The sequence below is a fragment of the Mustelus asterias genome, chromosome 1 (genome assembly GCF_964213995.1).
Source record: "Mustelus asterias chromosome 1, sMusAst1.hap1.1, whole genome shotgun sequence".
Lineage (NCBI taxonomy): Eukaryota > Metazoa > Chordata > Chondrichthyes > Carcharhiniformes > Triakidae > Mustelus > Mustelus asterias.
Window position 1 is genome coordinate 80,432,907 of NC_135801.1, and position 18,127 is coordinate 80,451,033.

At 41.0% G+C, this 18,127-nt stretch overlaps 1 protein-coding gene across 6 annotated transcripts in view; it reads right to left on the reverse strand.

Annotated features, from left to right (window-relative positions):
• The window catches only part of wdfy3 (WD repeat and FYVE domain containing 3), a 363,659-nt gene that overhangs the window by 35,865 nt on the left and 309,667 nt on the right, over positions 1-18,127 (reverse strand). For 5 of the 6 annotated variants that reach the window (XR_013498143.1, XM_078213959.1, XM_078213927.1 and 2 more), the window contains 10 exons: positions 17,835-17,954; positions 16,690-16,807; positions 16,278-16,384; positions 15,986-16,139; positions 12,835-12,926; positions 11,882-12,094; positions 6,489-6,636; positions 5,099-5,253; positions 1,898-2,056; positions 38-217 (listed from right to left, as the gene is read on the reverse strand). Coding sequence is in view for 5 of the 6 variants with exons in the window: in XM_078213959.1 (XP_078070085.1) it covers positions 38-217; positions 1,898-2,056; positions 5,099-5,253; positions 6,489-6,636; positions 11,882-12,094; positions 12,835-12,926; positions 15,986-16,139; positions 16,278-16,384; positions 16,690-16,807; positions 17,835-17,954 (1,446 nt within the window). In the remaining variant the exon portion in view is untranslated. The remainder of the gene's footprint in view (positions 1-37; positions 218-1,897; positions 2,057-5,098; positions 5,254-6,488; positions 6,637-11,881; positions 12,095-12,834; positions 12,927-15,985; positions 16,140-16,277; positions 16,385-16,689; positions 16,808-17,834; positions 17,955-18,127) is intronic. The other variant, XM_078213950.1, reaches the window with a different exon arrangement.

The window sequence follows — 18,127 nt, forward strand, 5'->3', positions numbered from 1 at the left end:
GTATTAAGAGGAGGTGGAGATGAAATCCAGTACTTACCGTTAATTCATTAATGCACAAAGCAGATACTGGTGCCCTATGGCCTCGAAGTTGTGTGACAAAAGAAAGCTTATTCAAATCCCAAATTATACATGTCCGATCTCGTGACCCACTAACTATTATATGATAGGCTGATGAAGCAGTCAAACAAGTGACTGCATCCGTGTGCCCATGGAGTGCCTAAAATAGAGCAAAATTAGATGTTATTGGTTTTATACAACTCACTATAAACTGAATTTTAAAGTTTGTAACAAAAACAAAATACTACAGATGCTGGAAATTAAATTAAAAAGTGAAAATGCTGGAAACACTCAGCAGGTTAGGCCTGCAGAGAGAAACAGCAACATTCCAGGTAGTCAACCTTTCGTCAGTAATCAGTCGTTAGTTCTGATAAAATATAGTTGAAATTTTTGAAAAGCTCACAAGTAAGGTAGTTAGGACATTGTTTGTGATGCAGTGACATAGGATGAGAGTTCAAAAGCAGGGCTTCTCAACGTCTGCATCTGACGCCCTCTCTATCATGTTATAAAAATTCCACAGACCCCATAACCCACAGAAATATTTATTTCTATATAAAAACTATACTGTTCATTTCATTGCATTGTTGTTTAGGGCCAGATTAGTTAAGGCAACAGGCAATTTGGGACATAACCACAATAATGCATCAGTGTTGAGGCATTTAACAAGTTATTTCCTGAATGTGAAAAAATTCAGAATGATTGCAATATTTAGAAATACGTTTTGAAAGAGTAAAACTATCTTTAATATTCAAAAAGTTGCTAAATTTATTTATTACACAGATAATTTAAAATTCAATAGTGCTAACTCAACCCCATTAGTCAACGATTGGAAATTAAAAACAATTTTCGACTGCTATCAAGTCCAAGATAAACACTGGATATGACCTGAACCAAGCTCTAAACTCCAGCAATAATAGTACCCTCAGGAGTGAGTGGGTGTGAAGCAAAAACTCTCCTTTGGTGACCCCATTGCTACTGCTGGTTATTTATTATTCACTCACTGCTGCTCCTCACTCAGTGGAGGGAACCTGATATCTTTTTGATGATGCTGGGGATAACCTCAATATAATCCCTGTTAGCCCTGCCCTGGTGTATTTCTCTCTCTGCATGATTAACTTGCTCCACTTTGTTTAAAGCACAAGATGTACCCTTGACCTGTGGTGGGAGTCGGGGGACCAGCGGCAAAAGGTGGTGGGCTGGAGACAGGAGTCGGGGGGTTGGAGGGGGAGTCAGAGGATCGGGGTATGCTTGGAGGGTTGTGGTAATGGGGAGAAGTCAAAGAGTTGTAAGGGGGCAAAAAGAGTCAGAGAGCTGGGAGAGTGTCAGTGTGGAGTCGGGGCTCCAGTTGCGTAGTTACCCATGAATTAGATGTGGTTTTCTCTAACATTTCCTGGATGACTATCCAGGTAAGCTAGTCGGAACCCTCCGAAATCTCCGACAAACTCAGATTGTAACCATCTCAAAGAATTCTGGACTCGGTGGAATTGCCCAACAAAAGCTGAAATTTCCCGAGCAATTCCTCTGACCATCCAGAAGATCTGGGCATACCTCTTTTTAAGATTCATTGTTTTCCCTTCAGTTCCCGGTGAAGAGTTGCTAACATTGACTGGATCATTGCGTCGTGATATGTCTAAAGAGACTAAAAGACCAACCCAAATACCATGCACAGAATATACTGGAAGGGAATTTTCACCAAGTAACATACCACTTTAACACATCATAGACACAGAACGTGACAGAACATTTCCAAAAGATGATAGCAAAAATTAGTCTATGGTATTGGCTTGCCGACATTTACTTTTATAAGACCCAACACACACAATACTTTATTAACAGTCACCTGTTTAAGGGTCAGAGCTTTAGCTTTTTCCTTGGAAGTACCCATTTCCCACACACAGATTGTAGTACTTGTTCCTCCAGTAACCACCAACTTAGGGTTGGGACAAATTGTGCAGAAAATCTGTCCCCATTCACTCAGGCATTCATATACTATCAAAGCCTGTAAAGAAAATAGGAATTATATAATAGGTAAAAGCACACCACTCCATATTTCAAACACTAGTGCAAATCTCAAATCAAAACGTAGTGATTCCAACTGTTAAAAAAAATTCTCAATTTGCAATTTCATTAAACACAGAACAGGAGCCATCCTTTTTGGTTCAGTGACAGCACTCTCATCTGCCCCACGACAGAACTTGAGCACATAATCTAGGCTGATATTTCAGTGAGGGAGTGCTGCACTTTTAAAATGTGACTGAGGGCTTCTCTGCCCTCCAATGTATCCCATGGCACATTTTCAAGAGGAGTAGAAAGCGTCTCTCCCATGTCCTAAGAAGACTTTATCCCTCTTTCAACATCATTAAAACACAGGAACATTGGGACAGAGGATTTAGGCCCTTCAGGCCTGCTCTGCCATTCAATATGATCATGGCTGATCTAATTGTGATCTTGGCTCCACTTGTTACAGATCCCTCTGTATCACTGAGTTTCGCAATATTTCTCCATTTAAATAGTACACTGCTTTTTTAATTCTTCCTGCTGAAGTGAAGTAGTTCACGTTATACTCCATCTGCTGAATTTTTGCCCACTCCATTAAACTGTTGATATCCCTTTGCAGATTCTCTACCTCCGCTTGACAACTTATTTTCCTACCTATCTTGGTATCAACATTTTAGCTCCCATCCCTTCATCCAAGTCATTAATATAGATTGTGAAAAGTTGAGGACTCAGCACTGATTCCTGCGGCACTCCACTAGTTACCGCTTGCCAATCTGAAAAAGACCCATTTATCCCTAATATCTGGGATAATTAGGGATCCCTAATTTCACTACAGGGTCACACCCAGACCGCTGTCTTTCAAATGCATAGTTTTCAAGCAATCAAATTACATTAATGGTCGTGTGATAAGAGGGCTAATACTATGCAGCCAAAAGCACAAATGAGGTGACATTACTGGATGAGCAAGTTACAAAGTTTCGTGACACTTGAGTCAGTGGAGAGCTGTAGGTTGCCTATTGTGTGCCAGGTAATTAATTTACAGGGTGGGGAGGGAACTAAGTCTGCACAGCTTTTCTCTTGACTTATAATGTTGATCTAAAACAGGGTGAAGTATGGTGAGCCTCCCTATGTCTCCCTGGGTTGCTTTGGTTACTGTGAAAGTCTGTTTAGGAACCCTAGAAACGCTCAGCAGATTTCGGCAAACAACGGCAAAAGAGACAAAGGAAGGTGTAGCATCTTAAAGGCTGTTCTGGTGGACGAAGGCCGCAGCAAAACAAAACTTCTGAATCTGTAAATCAAGAGGCATTCTGGAACTTTCTGCTGAAGTACAATGCCCTCCAAAATTCATTACTACCCTTTGCATGCTTCATAATATGAAAGCATTGATCCTCAATATAGATCCATTATGGCCCCTTTTGATGTTACGGTGGGAGTAAAACAAGGTTGCATCTTCGTTCCAACTCTTTTTTTAATCTTCCTGGCTGCCATGTTCTGTCTGAATAGAGCCAAAGTCCCTGCTGGAGTGCACCTCATTTATCAAATAGACAGTAGACTATTTAATCTTAGACGACTCCAATCAAAAACCAGCCCTAACATGCTGATGATGCTGAAGTTCTGTGTCTGAAACAGATCTCAGGAGAATTTTCAATGTATTTACTAAGGCAAATGAGAAGATGGGGCTTACACTCAACATTCAAAAGGCTAAAGTCCTGAGTGGCAAGCTCCAAATGCACACACCCCAGCCCCATTGATTAGGATTCACAATGAGTGCCTGGAAAATGTGGAACACTTCCAGTACCTTGCACAGAAGGTTGACATCAGCAAATAAATTCTGATCACCTGAAATGTGCTGGGACAGTCTTTTGGTCACTTGTGAAAGTAAGTGTTTGAAGACTGTGATGTGAAAACTGAAACTAAGCTCATGATCTACCATGCCTTCATGATCTCTTCCTTGGACAACATATAGGAGGTCCCTCAAAGTATTGGAGTCAATGCCGCCCTCAGAAGATCTTATATTTTGGAAGGGAGGCCAGATGGAACACAACATGATCTGAATTGAGAACACAACAAGATCCCTCACGACAACAACTATCCTAAAAGCCATAAAGTCTGCCTCATAAGCCATCTTTGGAATTATGGAAGGCAGCAAGGGACATCCAATACTAACATTAATTTACCCTTTAGAGCCCCAATTTGCATCAAGGTCAGGGGCCTAAACCAGTCAAGCACAACGTTTTTGCACAGGCTTCCACATATTTTTGCACTCATCAGTGTTAGTGTGTATTGCAGGTATCCTTTACTCCTGATTTTCCAGCACCAGTCATGTTACATACTATCAGCCCCATTGTTTGATTTCACCATGCTTGAAAATTGCTCACTGGTGGCTTTTGCTACCAAATAAACCTGTTGGACTTTAACCTGGTGTTGTTAAACTTCTTACTGTGCCTCTCAAACATGCATACCCAATGCTGATAATTTCAATTACACTATTTACTTCATGCTGTGACACTTTACAGTTTTGATTATTTAGCTGATACCTGTGCTCAAATGCAATACTCAAAACAAACATTTTCATAGCTTTGTTTTGGAAACAATGCTTTTTTGGGCTTAGGCTAAGTTTTCAAAATTAAAGTGCTGAACACGGTTAAGTGGAGTAAAACACTCCCATTTGTATAGATATTTTTAAAATTTAGAGAAGTGAAAGGTAATTTTAGTTACACACACATACACACACACATCAGGAAAATCACTTCATCCAAGATCCAAAGAGTTTGAACTTTAGAGCTACAATCATTCTGTTATGCAGCAGTTTAATTTTATGTGAAGACATTGGTGGCATTATGATCACAACTGTTCATTTTCTGTAGATTTCAAAACACATAAATATGCACCAAAAATTGAGAATCTTTTAAAAATTCACCCAGATTGAAATGACAAAAGCACTTGGAAGAGAACAACCCATTTCATACAAGCTTTGGGCAACACAACCATTTTTCTCATGTCTCGGAGAATTGCACTATGTTTAATAATTCTGGTTCCATACCTTGTCAGATTCGTAATTTGCAACTCTGCAACTGAGATCTGCAAACCCCCAAGCAAATGTTTTGTTCCAACTGGGAGGAATCAGCACTTTGTTTTGTTCTACCGCAAGAACACCTTTATCTGTGAAAATGATCTGTCCCACTGGTTCCTTGAGTTCTATAGAAAAAATGATTAGGAGAGTTTTTTTAAGCTTGTCAGCAAAATATATTTCTGTTTGGCATTACAGACACAGACGGGCAAGTTGTATAAATATATGAATTGGAAAAGCATACTTTACAGTTCATACAAAGGCACAGAACTGAACTTTCAGCTGGGAGATGAGAGCACAAAATCTGTCAGGCAAAACATTTGAATAGTCTTACTTGATGGAATGGGTGGCATTCCATTGCACTTTTTGTTGTACCCATCAAGGAGCATAATTAACTGCAAGCTTTGGTGTGGTAAACAAATTGGCATTTAATCTCTGAGAACAATTGTGTGAAAAGTTTCCATCTGTTTGCTTTACGAGTCCGATGTGCTGTAGCGTTTGTGTTGTCACAATCCAGTTTCACATCGGCACAAATCTTAGAGATACCCACAGGTAAATAGAAAATGTTATACTTGTAGCTGAAAGATCTGGTACCTAACGGGACCGAGTACAATACTACCAGATGTTGATGTGAGAAGGTACATGACCTAGAGCTACGGTCAGTCCAGAGGTAGGTAGCAACATGCAAGGTCCTGGTATGAGGTCCTCTCCATACCTTTACCCTTTATGGAACTATGTAGATATTTACATTGTCAAAAAAGACTTCATAGAATCGCTATAGTGCAGGAGGCGGCCATTCGGCCCATCAAGCCTGCACCGACAACAATCCCAACTCGGCCCTATCCCCATAACACATATTTACCCTGCAAATCCCCCTGATACTAAGGGGCAATTTACCGTGGCCAATCAACCTAATGCACAGATCTTTGGAGTGTGGGAGAAAACTGGAGCACCCGGAGGAAAACCATGCAGACATGGGGAGAACATGCAAACTCTACACAGACAGTCACCCAAGACTGGAATTGAACCCGGGTTCCTGGCGTTGTGCGGCAGCAGTGCTCACCACTCTACCGACTTCTTTGTAACTTCAACAAGACTGCTTCATGGTGTCCAAGCAGTACACATCACAAGTAATGACAACAAAAGAGTTTAGTACTGATGCAGTTGGGCTCAAGCATTTCAAACTAAATTGCAAATTTTGCAAAGGACAATGCTGGATGACAGTTCATCAGTGTCATATTTAAAATACAATTAGATTCTTTATCAAACAGAAATACACTACTACCTATAATAAAAACAGAAAATGCTGCATAAATTCAAAACTACTAGTTGTTCTTAAAAGATAATTTCTCTCTGTTGTCACCTTTAACAGGCGTCAAAGATGGTCTGAGATTATCCAAATGATGAAAGAAGATCTTATCAGTGGCACAGCTGAGAGAGGTTTGTACACCAGAAGATTCCCCATTATTCCGGCTACGGGTTCGTTTTGGTGGATGAGGTTTTTTAAATAGCTGTAAGGAATGATCATAAATACGTTTAAGTGCAAAAAAAAATATTTAATTTCATTAGTACAATATTTTATGCCTTTTCTGTACTTCTTGCTACAAATTACTTGGTCTCAAATATTTAGAAGACTCTCGTAGGTGATTCACGATTTCCAAAGCTTCGGGAATGTGCACACTGACATTGAGATCCAGCAAAGCTTTTGGCAATGTACCCATGGTAACAGAACAGGAAACCCCTTCTGTTAATTATTTTTTAATCATTGGAATTTCTCTCTCTTCAAAAGCAGGCAAGCATATTAGACATTTTATATAACTATTAAAAACTCAACTAATAAATAAATTAACAGTTTACATTAGAAAGTATATTATCTTTTGCTGGGTGGAAAACAAACAATAGAAGAACTGGAATCTAAAGAAAAGCCAATTCTTTATATGTAGATAATATATGGGGAGGCACGGTGGCTTGCATTGCTGCCCCACACGCCAGGGACCCAGGTTCAATTTTGGGTCACTGTCTTTGTGGAGTTTGCACGTTCTCCCCATGACTATGTAGGTTACCTCTGGGTGCTCCAGTTTCTTCCCACAGTCCAAAAGAATGCAGGTTAGATGGATTAGCCATGTTAAACGTGTGGGGTTACTGGGATAGTGTGGGGGAAAGGATGTGGGTAAGGTACTCTTCAGAGAGAGTTGGTGCAAAATGAAGGATCTACTGGCCTCCTTCTCCACTGTAGGGATTCAATGTCAAGTTCTTCTCTTGTATTTTTTTTCTGACTAGGGTGAACTGGCATGTCGATGACAATTTCCATCAGTTTGGCTATCTTTCATGAGTTTCTTCATATTTTTCATTGGTTTCTTGTCTGAATTTTCAAAATTGACACCGATTCAAAAAAAATTGCTGTGTGTTTTTTAAACATTATTTTATTCCTTTCATAGAATCATACAATCCCTACAGTGCAGGCCTTTCGGCCCATCCAGTCTGCACCAATGACAATTCCACCAGGTCCTATCCCCGTAACCCCACGTATTTAACCTGCTAATCCCCTGACACTAAGGGGGAATTTAGCCAATCCACCTAACCAGCACATCTTAGGAGTGTGGGAGGAAACCGGAGCACCCGGGAGGAAACCGACGCAGACACGGAAAGAACGTGCAAACTCCAGACAGACACACCAAAGGCAAAAATTGAACCTGGGTCTCTGGTTAGCACTGCTATCTCATGGCATCAATGTGCCACCATGCCATTCTTACTTTTTTTTATTCATTCGTGGGATATGGGCGTCGCTGGCTGGCCAGCAATAATTGCCCATTCCTAGTTGCCCTTGAAAAGATGGTGGTTAGCCACCTTCTTGAATCAATGCAGTCCATGTTCTGTGGGTTGACCCACAATGCCATTAGGGAGGGAATTCCAGGATTTGGACCCAGTGACTGCGAAGGAATGGTGATATATTTTCAAGTCAGGATGGTGAGTGGCTTGGAGGGAAACTTGCAGGTGGTGGTGTTCTCATTTATTTGCTGCCCTTGTCCTTCTAGATGGAGGTGGCTGTGGGTTTGGAAGGTACTGTCAAAGGACCTTTGGTGAATTGCTGCAGTGAATCTTGTGTTTGGTACACCACTGCTGCTACTGAGCGTCGGTGGTGGAGGGAGTGGATGTGGTGCCAATCAAGCAGGCTGCTTTGTCCTGGATGTTGTCAAGCTTCTTGAGTGTTGTTGGAGCTGCACCCATCCAGGCAAGTGGGGAATATTCCATTACATTCCTGACTTGTGCCTTGTAGATGGTGGATAGACTTTGGGGAGTCAGGAGATGAGTTATTCGCCACAGTATTCCTAACCTCTGACCTGCTCTTGTAGCCACTGTGTTTATGTGGTGGGTCCAGTTGAGTTTCTGGTCAATGGTAATCCCAAGGATGTTGACAGTGGGGGATTCAGTGATGGTTACACCATTGAATGTCAAGGGGCAGTGGTTAATGTGTCTCTTATTGGTGATGGTCATTGCCTGGCATTTGTGTGGCATGAATGTTACTTGCCACTTGTCAGCCCAAGCCTGGAATTGTCCAGATCTTGTTGCATTTGAACATGGACTCCTTCAGTATCTGAGTCGTCGCGAATTGTGAACATTGTGCAATCATCAGCAAACATCCCCACTTCTGACTTATGATGGAGGGAAGGTCATTGATGAAGCAGCTAAAGATTGTTGGGCCTGGGACACTACCCTGAGGGACTCCTGCAGCGATGTCCTGGAGCGGAGATGACTGACCCTCCACAACCACAACCATCTTCCTATGTGCCAGGTATGACTCCAATCAGCAGTAAGTTTGCTCCCTGATATCCATTGATTCCAGTTACACTTGGGCTCCTTGATGCCACACTCGGTTGAATGCGGCCTTGATGTCAAGGGCTGTCACTCTCACCTCACCTCTGGAATTCAGTTCTTTTGTCCACATTTGAACCAAGGATGTAATGAGGTCAGGAGCTGAGTGACCCTGGCGAAATCTAAACTGGGCGTCACTGAGCAGGTTATTGCTGAGCAGGTTGCTGCTTGATAGCACTGTTGATGACCTCTTCCATCACTTTACTGATGATCGAGAGTAGACAGATTGGACAGTAATTGGCCGGGTTGGATTTGTCCTGCCTTTTGTGTACAGGATGTGGAGATGCCGGCGTTGAACTGGGGTAAGCACAGTAAGAAGTCTAACAACATCAGGTTAAAGTCCAACAGGTTTATTTGGTAGCACAAGCCACATGCTTTCAGAGCACTGCCCCTTCATCAGATGAGTGGGAGATGTGTTCACCTTAACCGGGATCTTGGGTTCATGTCACACTATCTGTAACCCCCACGACTTGCCTGGGCTTGCAAAATCTCACTAACTGTCCTGGCTGGAGACAATACACATCTCTTTAACCTGTGCTTAACCCTCTCTCCACTCACATTGTCTGCATCTGTAAAGACTTGATTACCTGTAAAGACTCGCATTCCAACCATTATCTTGTAAATTGAGTTTGTGTCTATATATGCCCGGTTTGTGAACACATCTCCCACTCACCTGATGAAGGGGCAGTGCTCCAAAAGCTTATGGCTTGTGCTACCAAATAAACCCGTTGGACTTTAACCTGATGTTGTGAGACTTCTTACTCTTTTTGTGTACAGGACATACCTGGACAATTTTTCACATTGTTAGGTAGATGCCAGTGTTGTAACTGTACTGGAAGAGCTTGGCTAGGGGAGTGGCAGGTTCTGGGGCACAAGTCTTCAGTATTATTGCCAGAATGTTATCAGGGCCCATGACCTTTTCAGTATCTAGTGCCTCCAACTGTTTCTTGTTATCACGCGGAGTGAATCGAATTGGCTGGAACTGGCATCTGAGATGCTGGAGACCACTGGAGAAGGCTGAGATGGATCATTCACTCGGCACTTCTGGCTGTAGATTGCTGCGAATACTCCAGCCTTATCTTTTGCACTGATATGCTGGGCTCCTCCATCATGGAGGGTGGGCTATTTGTGGAGCCTCTTCCTCCAGTGAGTTAATTGTCCACCACCATTCTCGACTGGTTGTGGAAGGACTGCAGAGCTTCGAGCTGATCCTTCGGTTGTGGGATTGCTTAGCCCTGTTTATCACTTGATGTTTTTGCCATTTTCCCTCAGTCCTAAAGATGCTGTCAATACTGACAGCCTGCAGCTATTTTGAAGTGCTGAAAGGCTGAAGGAGGGACCTCTGCCCCTCAGTTTTTAGGATGTCCCCCACTCAGAAAGCCACCGGCAGCTCTTTTGATGACCATGCCTTCAATCCTCTATGATGTGGTGAAGGGAATGTGACATGCACAAGCGATGGAAGAATGCAATATTCTTAGCTGGCTGAAGAAGGTTAAACAGATAGAGGGGGCAAGGTTAAAAAAAAATTTGAACACAAGGATGAGTATTTTAAAATTGTGTTGAGACAGAAACCTAATGTAGGGCAAAAAGCACAAATGATGGAACTTGACGTGATGCAGGTTAGGATGTTGATAGCACAGTTTTAGATGAGCTCAAGTTTATGGAGGCTGAAAGATGGGAGGCTGGCCAGGACAGCATTGGAATAGTTCAGTCTGGAATTAACAAAAAGTATCGATGAGGGCCAGAGTTGTGGGTTATGCAATTGATCCCCTGTAACTGGCTGCTCTATTATGTGGTAAGCACAGTAAGAAGTCTCACAACACCAGGTTAAAGTCCAACAGGTTTATTTGGTAGCAAATACCATAAGCCTTCGGAGCGATGCCCCTTCGTCAGATGGAGTAGTTATCTGTTCTCCAACAGTACACAGACACAGAAATCAAGTTACAGAATACTAATTAGAATGCAACTGATAGCCAAGTTCCGCACACATGAGGATAACCTAAATCGGGATGTTGGATTTGTGTCACATTATCAGTAACCCCCACAGCTCGCCACAGCTTTCCCTCTGATCTTGCATAATATCACTAGCTGTTCTGTCTGGAGACAATACACATCTCTTTAACCTGTGTTTAATGTTCCCTCCACCCACATTATCTGTACCTTTTAAGACCTGGCTGGCTGTAGAGATTTGCATTCTAATTAGTATTCTGTAACTTGATTTCTGTGTCTGTGTACTGTTGGAGAACAGATAACTACTCCATCTGACGAAGGGGCATTGCTCCGAAAGCTTATGGTATTTGCTACCAAATAAACCTGTTGGACTTTAACCTGGTGTTGTGAGACTTCTTACTGTGCTTACCCCAGTCCAACGCCGGCATCTCCACATCATGACTATTATGTGGTGCCAGACAGCACATGCATTCAGTATGTTGAGTTACTGATCTCAGGTTGCTAACGTGGTGCAGGCCCAAAGCCATATAAGGGAGGAAGTACAAAATACTGGTTGGTTCTAGAGTAACCTTGGAAAATATCATGGAGGAAGATGACTTTGGGCTCTCTCCACTCCCATTGTTTTGTTTCTTAAAGACTGGATTAGTTGTAAGTATTCGCATTCCAACCATTATTCATGTAAATTGAGTCTGTGTCTTATAAGTTCTGTTTGTGAACAGAATTCCCACTCACCTGAAGAAGGGGCTCAGAGCCTCGAAAGCTTGTGTGGCTTTTGCTACCAAATAAACCTGTTGGACTTTAACCTGGTGTTGTTAAACTTCTTACTGTGTTTACCCCAGTCCAACGCCGGCATCTCCACATCAGATCTCAATAAGCCAGCGAGTGAATATATGGAAAAGAATGAGGGGCACATATCCTCAAGAAATTTCTTACCTGTTTTGGAATTTGTCCAAAATTATTGATGAAGCCAATAGTTGCAGTTTCCTTGAGTGGATCATTGATATTATAAATGTCCACTTGCCCTTCATAAAAGAGATGATGGAAGACATTGACTGCATCTACTGCAGGTGCACCTTGTTGTTTGTAACCAAAGATCAAGTCGATCCATTCATGCAAGTGTGAACTAACATAGTCACATTCCAGTGCCTAGAATAAAGGCATAAATTAAAATAACAAAAATGTAACTGGTTAGACAAGTAAAAATCAACATTTATTCAAAACGTTAATATCTGTCTGTTTATATGCAACAATTGAAGACTTTTACTTAATACTAAAGAAAACTAGTGTATTCAAAGCACAAAAATGATATAGTTTTGTGCAATTATTCAAAATGTTGAATCTTTGAATTGTGAAAACCAGCAAAAATACCGCCAACCTATACAATCCTGCCTGCCAATACTGCTGGTGTCAATAGGAGTATTTAATGTAAGGTGGGTCAGTTTTCCACTAGATCAGAAGTCACATTTAGCGGACCAGCTAAAATACTGTAATGGAGCTGCCAGACTGGAATTAGAAACAGAATAGCAGATTCCCGCAATCCACCACTATAAAGGGATTTTATCCAGCATTCCAGGGCACAGGTGCAACCTCCAGATGTAGCAGGCATCCTGGTAACTCAGCATCATGCAAATGTAAAGACAGTGCTACAATAACTTAGCAACCACGCTACTTAAATATTCTAGATACCGTAATAACACCTCAGCTAAATATACCAATTTGATCAATGTTGTTTGGAATGGAATAGTGAACACCCTTCATTCTGAAACTCAAACATTTAAAATTAATTTAAGATAAATGCATATAAATATTTTGAACCCAAGAATCTCAATGCTATGTAATACACAAAATAGATAATCAAAGAAAAATTACTGCCACTAATACATTACCTGACGATGAACTCTGATGAATTCTCTTGGGTCCCCTTTAGCCCATGCTGGCAGCAATACATCACCCAATTTTGTACCATTCTGCTTGTAACCTAGATGTAGAAAATTATTGATTTGTAAATACAATTGCAAAGTATTTCCAATTTTACATCCACTGTGTTAGTTCATTCAGATAGAGAACCACATGCCAGGCTCAAAGGTTCCAGCAGGGAGTTGGCTTGTGTACACGTGAAATCCTGGGCACATGACTAAATATTTTACATAAATAAAATGGGAAATTTATAGGTTGCGCACTTGCAATTTTCTGACATGATCCTTGCAAGCACAGTTCCTCAGTGGAAACAGTGGATTTTGAAATTGACCCTAAAAGGCTGTTCTTGCAGAGGTGAAATGCAAATAATGTTGGTACTTGGCATTATCAACACCAATATGCCTCAGAGTTTTACTTGAGCACACCAACTTTAATATTATGCAAAATCCTTTTTTCGTGAGAAATTTAAACTTATAATTTTAAAATTCTCCCATCACAGCCAACAGCTTTTTCATGAAGGTCACGAGGCTGAAAATTCTGTGAAAATTTATGGTGTTCAATGATTCTTACTATGCTGCACAACTTTGTAAAAATTTGTATTCTGTCCACCATATTCCTCACATGATCCACCTTTTACTGTCTAATTAATCTGCAGGTTTCCAAAACATCAGATATGAATGTGACAAAGTTTAGAGAACCACTTAATATCACCAATAGCAGTTTAATTCCTTGCTAGTTTTCCATTCCCTTCTTGACGGTAAAACCGACAACTGCACTGTGCTCTGGTCAACTAAGGTCAATGATGGGAGTTGAGGTGTGGTGTTGCCTGTATCTTGGACAGATCCTCTTTTGCCAGCTTCAAAAAGGTAGTTTCAACATGGATTGTTGATTTGCTCCCATTCTCCTACCAGAGAGTTTTTATATATTCAGTTAAATATTTGCATGTTTGCTGTTCCAGATCAGTCTACTGGTTTTTTTTTCAACCTCAGTGCAAATTATATCCTTACCGCACAATATATGGCTGAACCATATAAAATACTATTAGACCCTGTTCTCACCAGCAAAAACTGCTTACTACTCCAGGATCACCCAAGAATGTAACGATAGTTCCTGGCTTCTTTTCTCTGCAAATTACAATTCCACTTTCCCCTTTCTCCTCCAATAAGTGCGAGGAGCCCATGGATTGCTTTGTCACCAAGATTGAAATCATCTACTCAGTTGCTCTGCCACTTCCCTCCCTTTTCCTAGCCCACCAGCCAAATTTCTTTTGAGCTCCCCTCTGCGCTAGTCCTGAACTTGCATCTTTCTTTCATTTCGCTCTCATTTCTTCTTGTTCCCTCTCCGAGTTCAGCTTGAGCATGAGATTCACCTCCTGCTCTCGACTCCATTTAATCATCCACCATCCCCTCCTGGCTGTCATGTTAGTTGATATTGTTAACTATTCTTTCTCATCAGGTGCTGTTCCCCTCCCTTTCAAATCTACCATCATCATTTGTTTGAAATACCAACCCGATTCCTCAATTTTATAAACTAACCTTTTCTGCCCCAAGTCCTTGAATATCTGGTCACCTCCCAAACTTGAAACCAGCTGTCCCAGAATTACAGGAGCGATTGTTCCAGTGCAGCGGGCGGGAGACATCAGCAGAGGCCATTTAGCAGGCTTCCCGCTGGGCACCATGGCCGCCGTGAGATTTCCACCGTTGTCAGCTCAGAGAGGAGCTGATCTCCATATTTTAATCACAATTTAAATGTGAGTAGTGGGCCAGGGACTGAAGTCTCTGGGCCTGCTAGCCTCTACCCCTCCCGCCAGGAGAGTTCCACTCCAGCGGAGTTTACAACAGCTTCCCATTAACAGGGAGCTGGCGGCCGGAGCCCGCTAGAGTGAAGGGGGGCCTTGGAGCCCCTCCCAGGGGTAAGGAGGGGGGTGCCCCTGGGCATTGTCAGCCTGGTCCCCTGACACTGTCCAAGGGGCAAAGTGGCAATGCCCAGGGGCACCTTGGTACTGCCCACCAGGCATCGATTCGGGCAATACCAAAGGGGCAGAGCCTCTGGGACGATCAGTGGGGGTGGGGGCCTGTTGCCACTCTGCCGTTGAGATCGGGGGGGGGGTTGCTGTGCTGGCCACTGATTAAGCTGGTCAGCAATGGGAGGCTGGCAGTGCGGGATACTGCGCATGCGCTGATCTCCGCTATGACAGATTAGCACATGCGCAGTGACCCGCTCAGCACTATGCTGCCGGCCTCTCCAGTGGGAATAGACCCTGCCCCCAGATTTTTTGAATGATTCATGCTAGGGCACTCTGTGATGCACAGAGTGTGGGAGATCCATTTTGAAAATCTCGTTAAAAAAACAGCAGGATTTACTCCAGTTTTTACGCAAGTTCGGCACTTAGAAGTTTCCTGGCAGAATCCCAGCCTACATGTTTAAAACCGTCCAATCACAATTAGAGAAAAGTACCCCATCAGACATCTGCCATACTTCAAGGGTACAAGTGCTCCACTTTGGGCATCATTGATTTACATATATATATATTTTTAAAAACTTAATTGAGTATCCCTGTGGGTGAACACAATCTACATTGAAACATCGAGATGACTTTTCAATTCAGAAAAGTTTACCATTATCTTTCAAGGATGCTGCAGAATTTCAGGTGAGGCATTAAACCATGGCCGCAACTGTCCACTCAGGTGGATGTAAATATTTTACATCACTATTCCACAAAGGGTCCTGGTGTCCGTTTCAATATTTATGTCTGAACCAACAGCACTAAAACAAATTATATGGATGGTACTTCTTGCCAAGTGCAAACTGATTGCAACAGTGACTATATTTCAAAAATACTTAATTGGCTGTAGAGCTTTTTTGGGCTGTGAATAGCTTTGTACAAATGCAATTTTTTTTCTTTTATTATGTGATAAAATTCAATATTTATAAATGTTAAATTCATAATCCTACATTTCTTGTAAGAAAAGCTGCTCGAACAAACTAGACGCTTGGAAATTAGATGTAGCATATAGCAGCACTATTTCCGAATATGGTCCCTTCAAGTACAGCTTACTGTCGATGATATGGGTCAGTGAATCTTTTCTATAATCTCTATGTTCACATGCACAGTCATACCTAGATCAAAGTTGTTGGAGTTTAGGAGAAACTCCGGAAGGTAAAAGAATTCTGGAATGAGCTCTTTTACGTCAGCCATGTTGTGTTTCGATGCTGAGTACCAGGCCTCTCGTACACTGTGAAACATCCGATCAGCGAGATCAAAATGACCACCCTAAGAGGGGAAAATGACAAGCAAATAACATGATGAAAGTTCAGCAATGAAAAAATTATCTTTCCAAGAATTTAAAACCAGATGCATTGCCTGAAGTTGGTGCTAAAATAATTATACATTGAATTGCACATTAGTTACCTGGAGTCGGAGAAATATTTGAGTGAATGGTTCCATTCTTACTAAATATGAAGCAACAATCATAGCAGAAGAATAGTGTGTACCATAATGATATGCTGGTGTTTCACCTAGAAATCAAAAACAGGACACAAATTCACAAATTACTCACAATCAAATTACATTGTTTGCACAATAATTTATTCCAAATAAAAAGCAAAAAACAGTACTATTTAAAAAAATACAAATTAAAGGAATAATTTAATCAAGGTTAATGCTTTTTTTAATCAGTATCACAACTTGCAACACAAGTGCTCAAGAAAATTCGAGTGACAGAAATCCAAAAAACTGCAAGCAACAGACAGTTTTGCATAGAAAACACTACTTATATAGCATACAAGTAAAATTATACTTCCATCTCTATAAATTTCTTTACCATTTGGATCTTCCCAGTCCTTGTAACGTTTCTTATACTGAGCCAATCTCTCATCAGTCTGAGCCCCCATTGGTTTAGCCAAGTTCCTAAATGTTTTGGGATTTGTAAGATCAAGTTCCTATATGAAGAAAAGGGAATTACTCTCAAACATTTGCTTTTGGATTTTTCAGCAAAGAACTCAGAAGTAAAATGATTGTTTTGAAGGGTAAAAAGAAAAAATAAATTAATAAAAGTTCAAAATAAATCAATATTTAGCAATTTAGTCTTCTATTATTACAATTCAATCTCGCATACTCTTTGCTCATGAAGTCTGGATCTGATCAGCATTACTTGCTAAGGACTGTATTTAAATTATATCCCTAAATGGGCATGCTGAGATTCAGGGAAGTTAGAAAACTTGTCTAAATATTCCTAATATTCTCAGGGCTCAGGGTAATGATTACAGTGAACTATTAAGCCAGAGAACCTGAGTTCAAGCCATCATGGCAGTTTGAGAATAAGAATCCATTTTAAAAAGCGGAAATAAAAATGTGGCTAAAAAAACCAACTGGTCCACAATAGCTTAAATTTATGTAGTGCCTTTAACGTAGTATGACGTTCCAAGGTGCGTCACAGCAGTGTTATTGAACAAAATTTGACTCAGGCAAGTACACATTAAAGTAGTTGACCAAAAATTTAGTTAAATTTGTTTTAAAGGAGAAAAGTGAGGTAAAGCTGAAGAAGTTTAGGGAGAAAATTTCAGGGCTTATGGCCTTAGTAGTTGAAGGCATGACTGACATTAAAATCAAGGATGCACAAGAGGCCACAATTGAAGAACCGCAGGTATCTCAGAGGGTTTCAGGATATTACAGAAGTATGGATGGACAAGGCTATGGAAGGGGATTTGAAAACATTAGGGAATGAAATCTGCCCATCAACGAGATTGACACTTAACTAACTTTGATGTGATTTAGTAAGCAAGTGGGCTGTATCAAACTGTGCTGAGCAACTCGGGATGAATGGGCCTTGTCAGAGAAGCCCAAATTTCGAAAATGAAACAAAATTACAATGAGGTCGCAAACATTTTTAAAATAAAACTCAATAAGGTATAAATCAATTTTCCTTCTTAAACACTTTTAGAATATTGATTTCAAAAGCTTTCATACCTCAGAATCATAGTCTGCAAGGATCCATGGGAATACTGGATACTGCATCAAGTCATTGTAGGATCTGCCCGCTAATGTGTTTAGATGCATGAGATATTGGAAATTACTGATTTCTCCTCTCTAAAGGAAAGGAAACAAAGAATGTAATGATGTTGTTTCCTTTATTACAAACACAAAGCAACCAATTTATTATTTTATTGATATACATTAGATAGATCAAGGATGCCCAACCTTTTTGGGTCATGTATTCTGCACGTCAAAAGTCAGTGGCCAGTTTATCAGCATGTTAAATA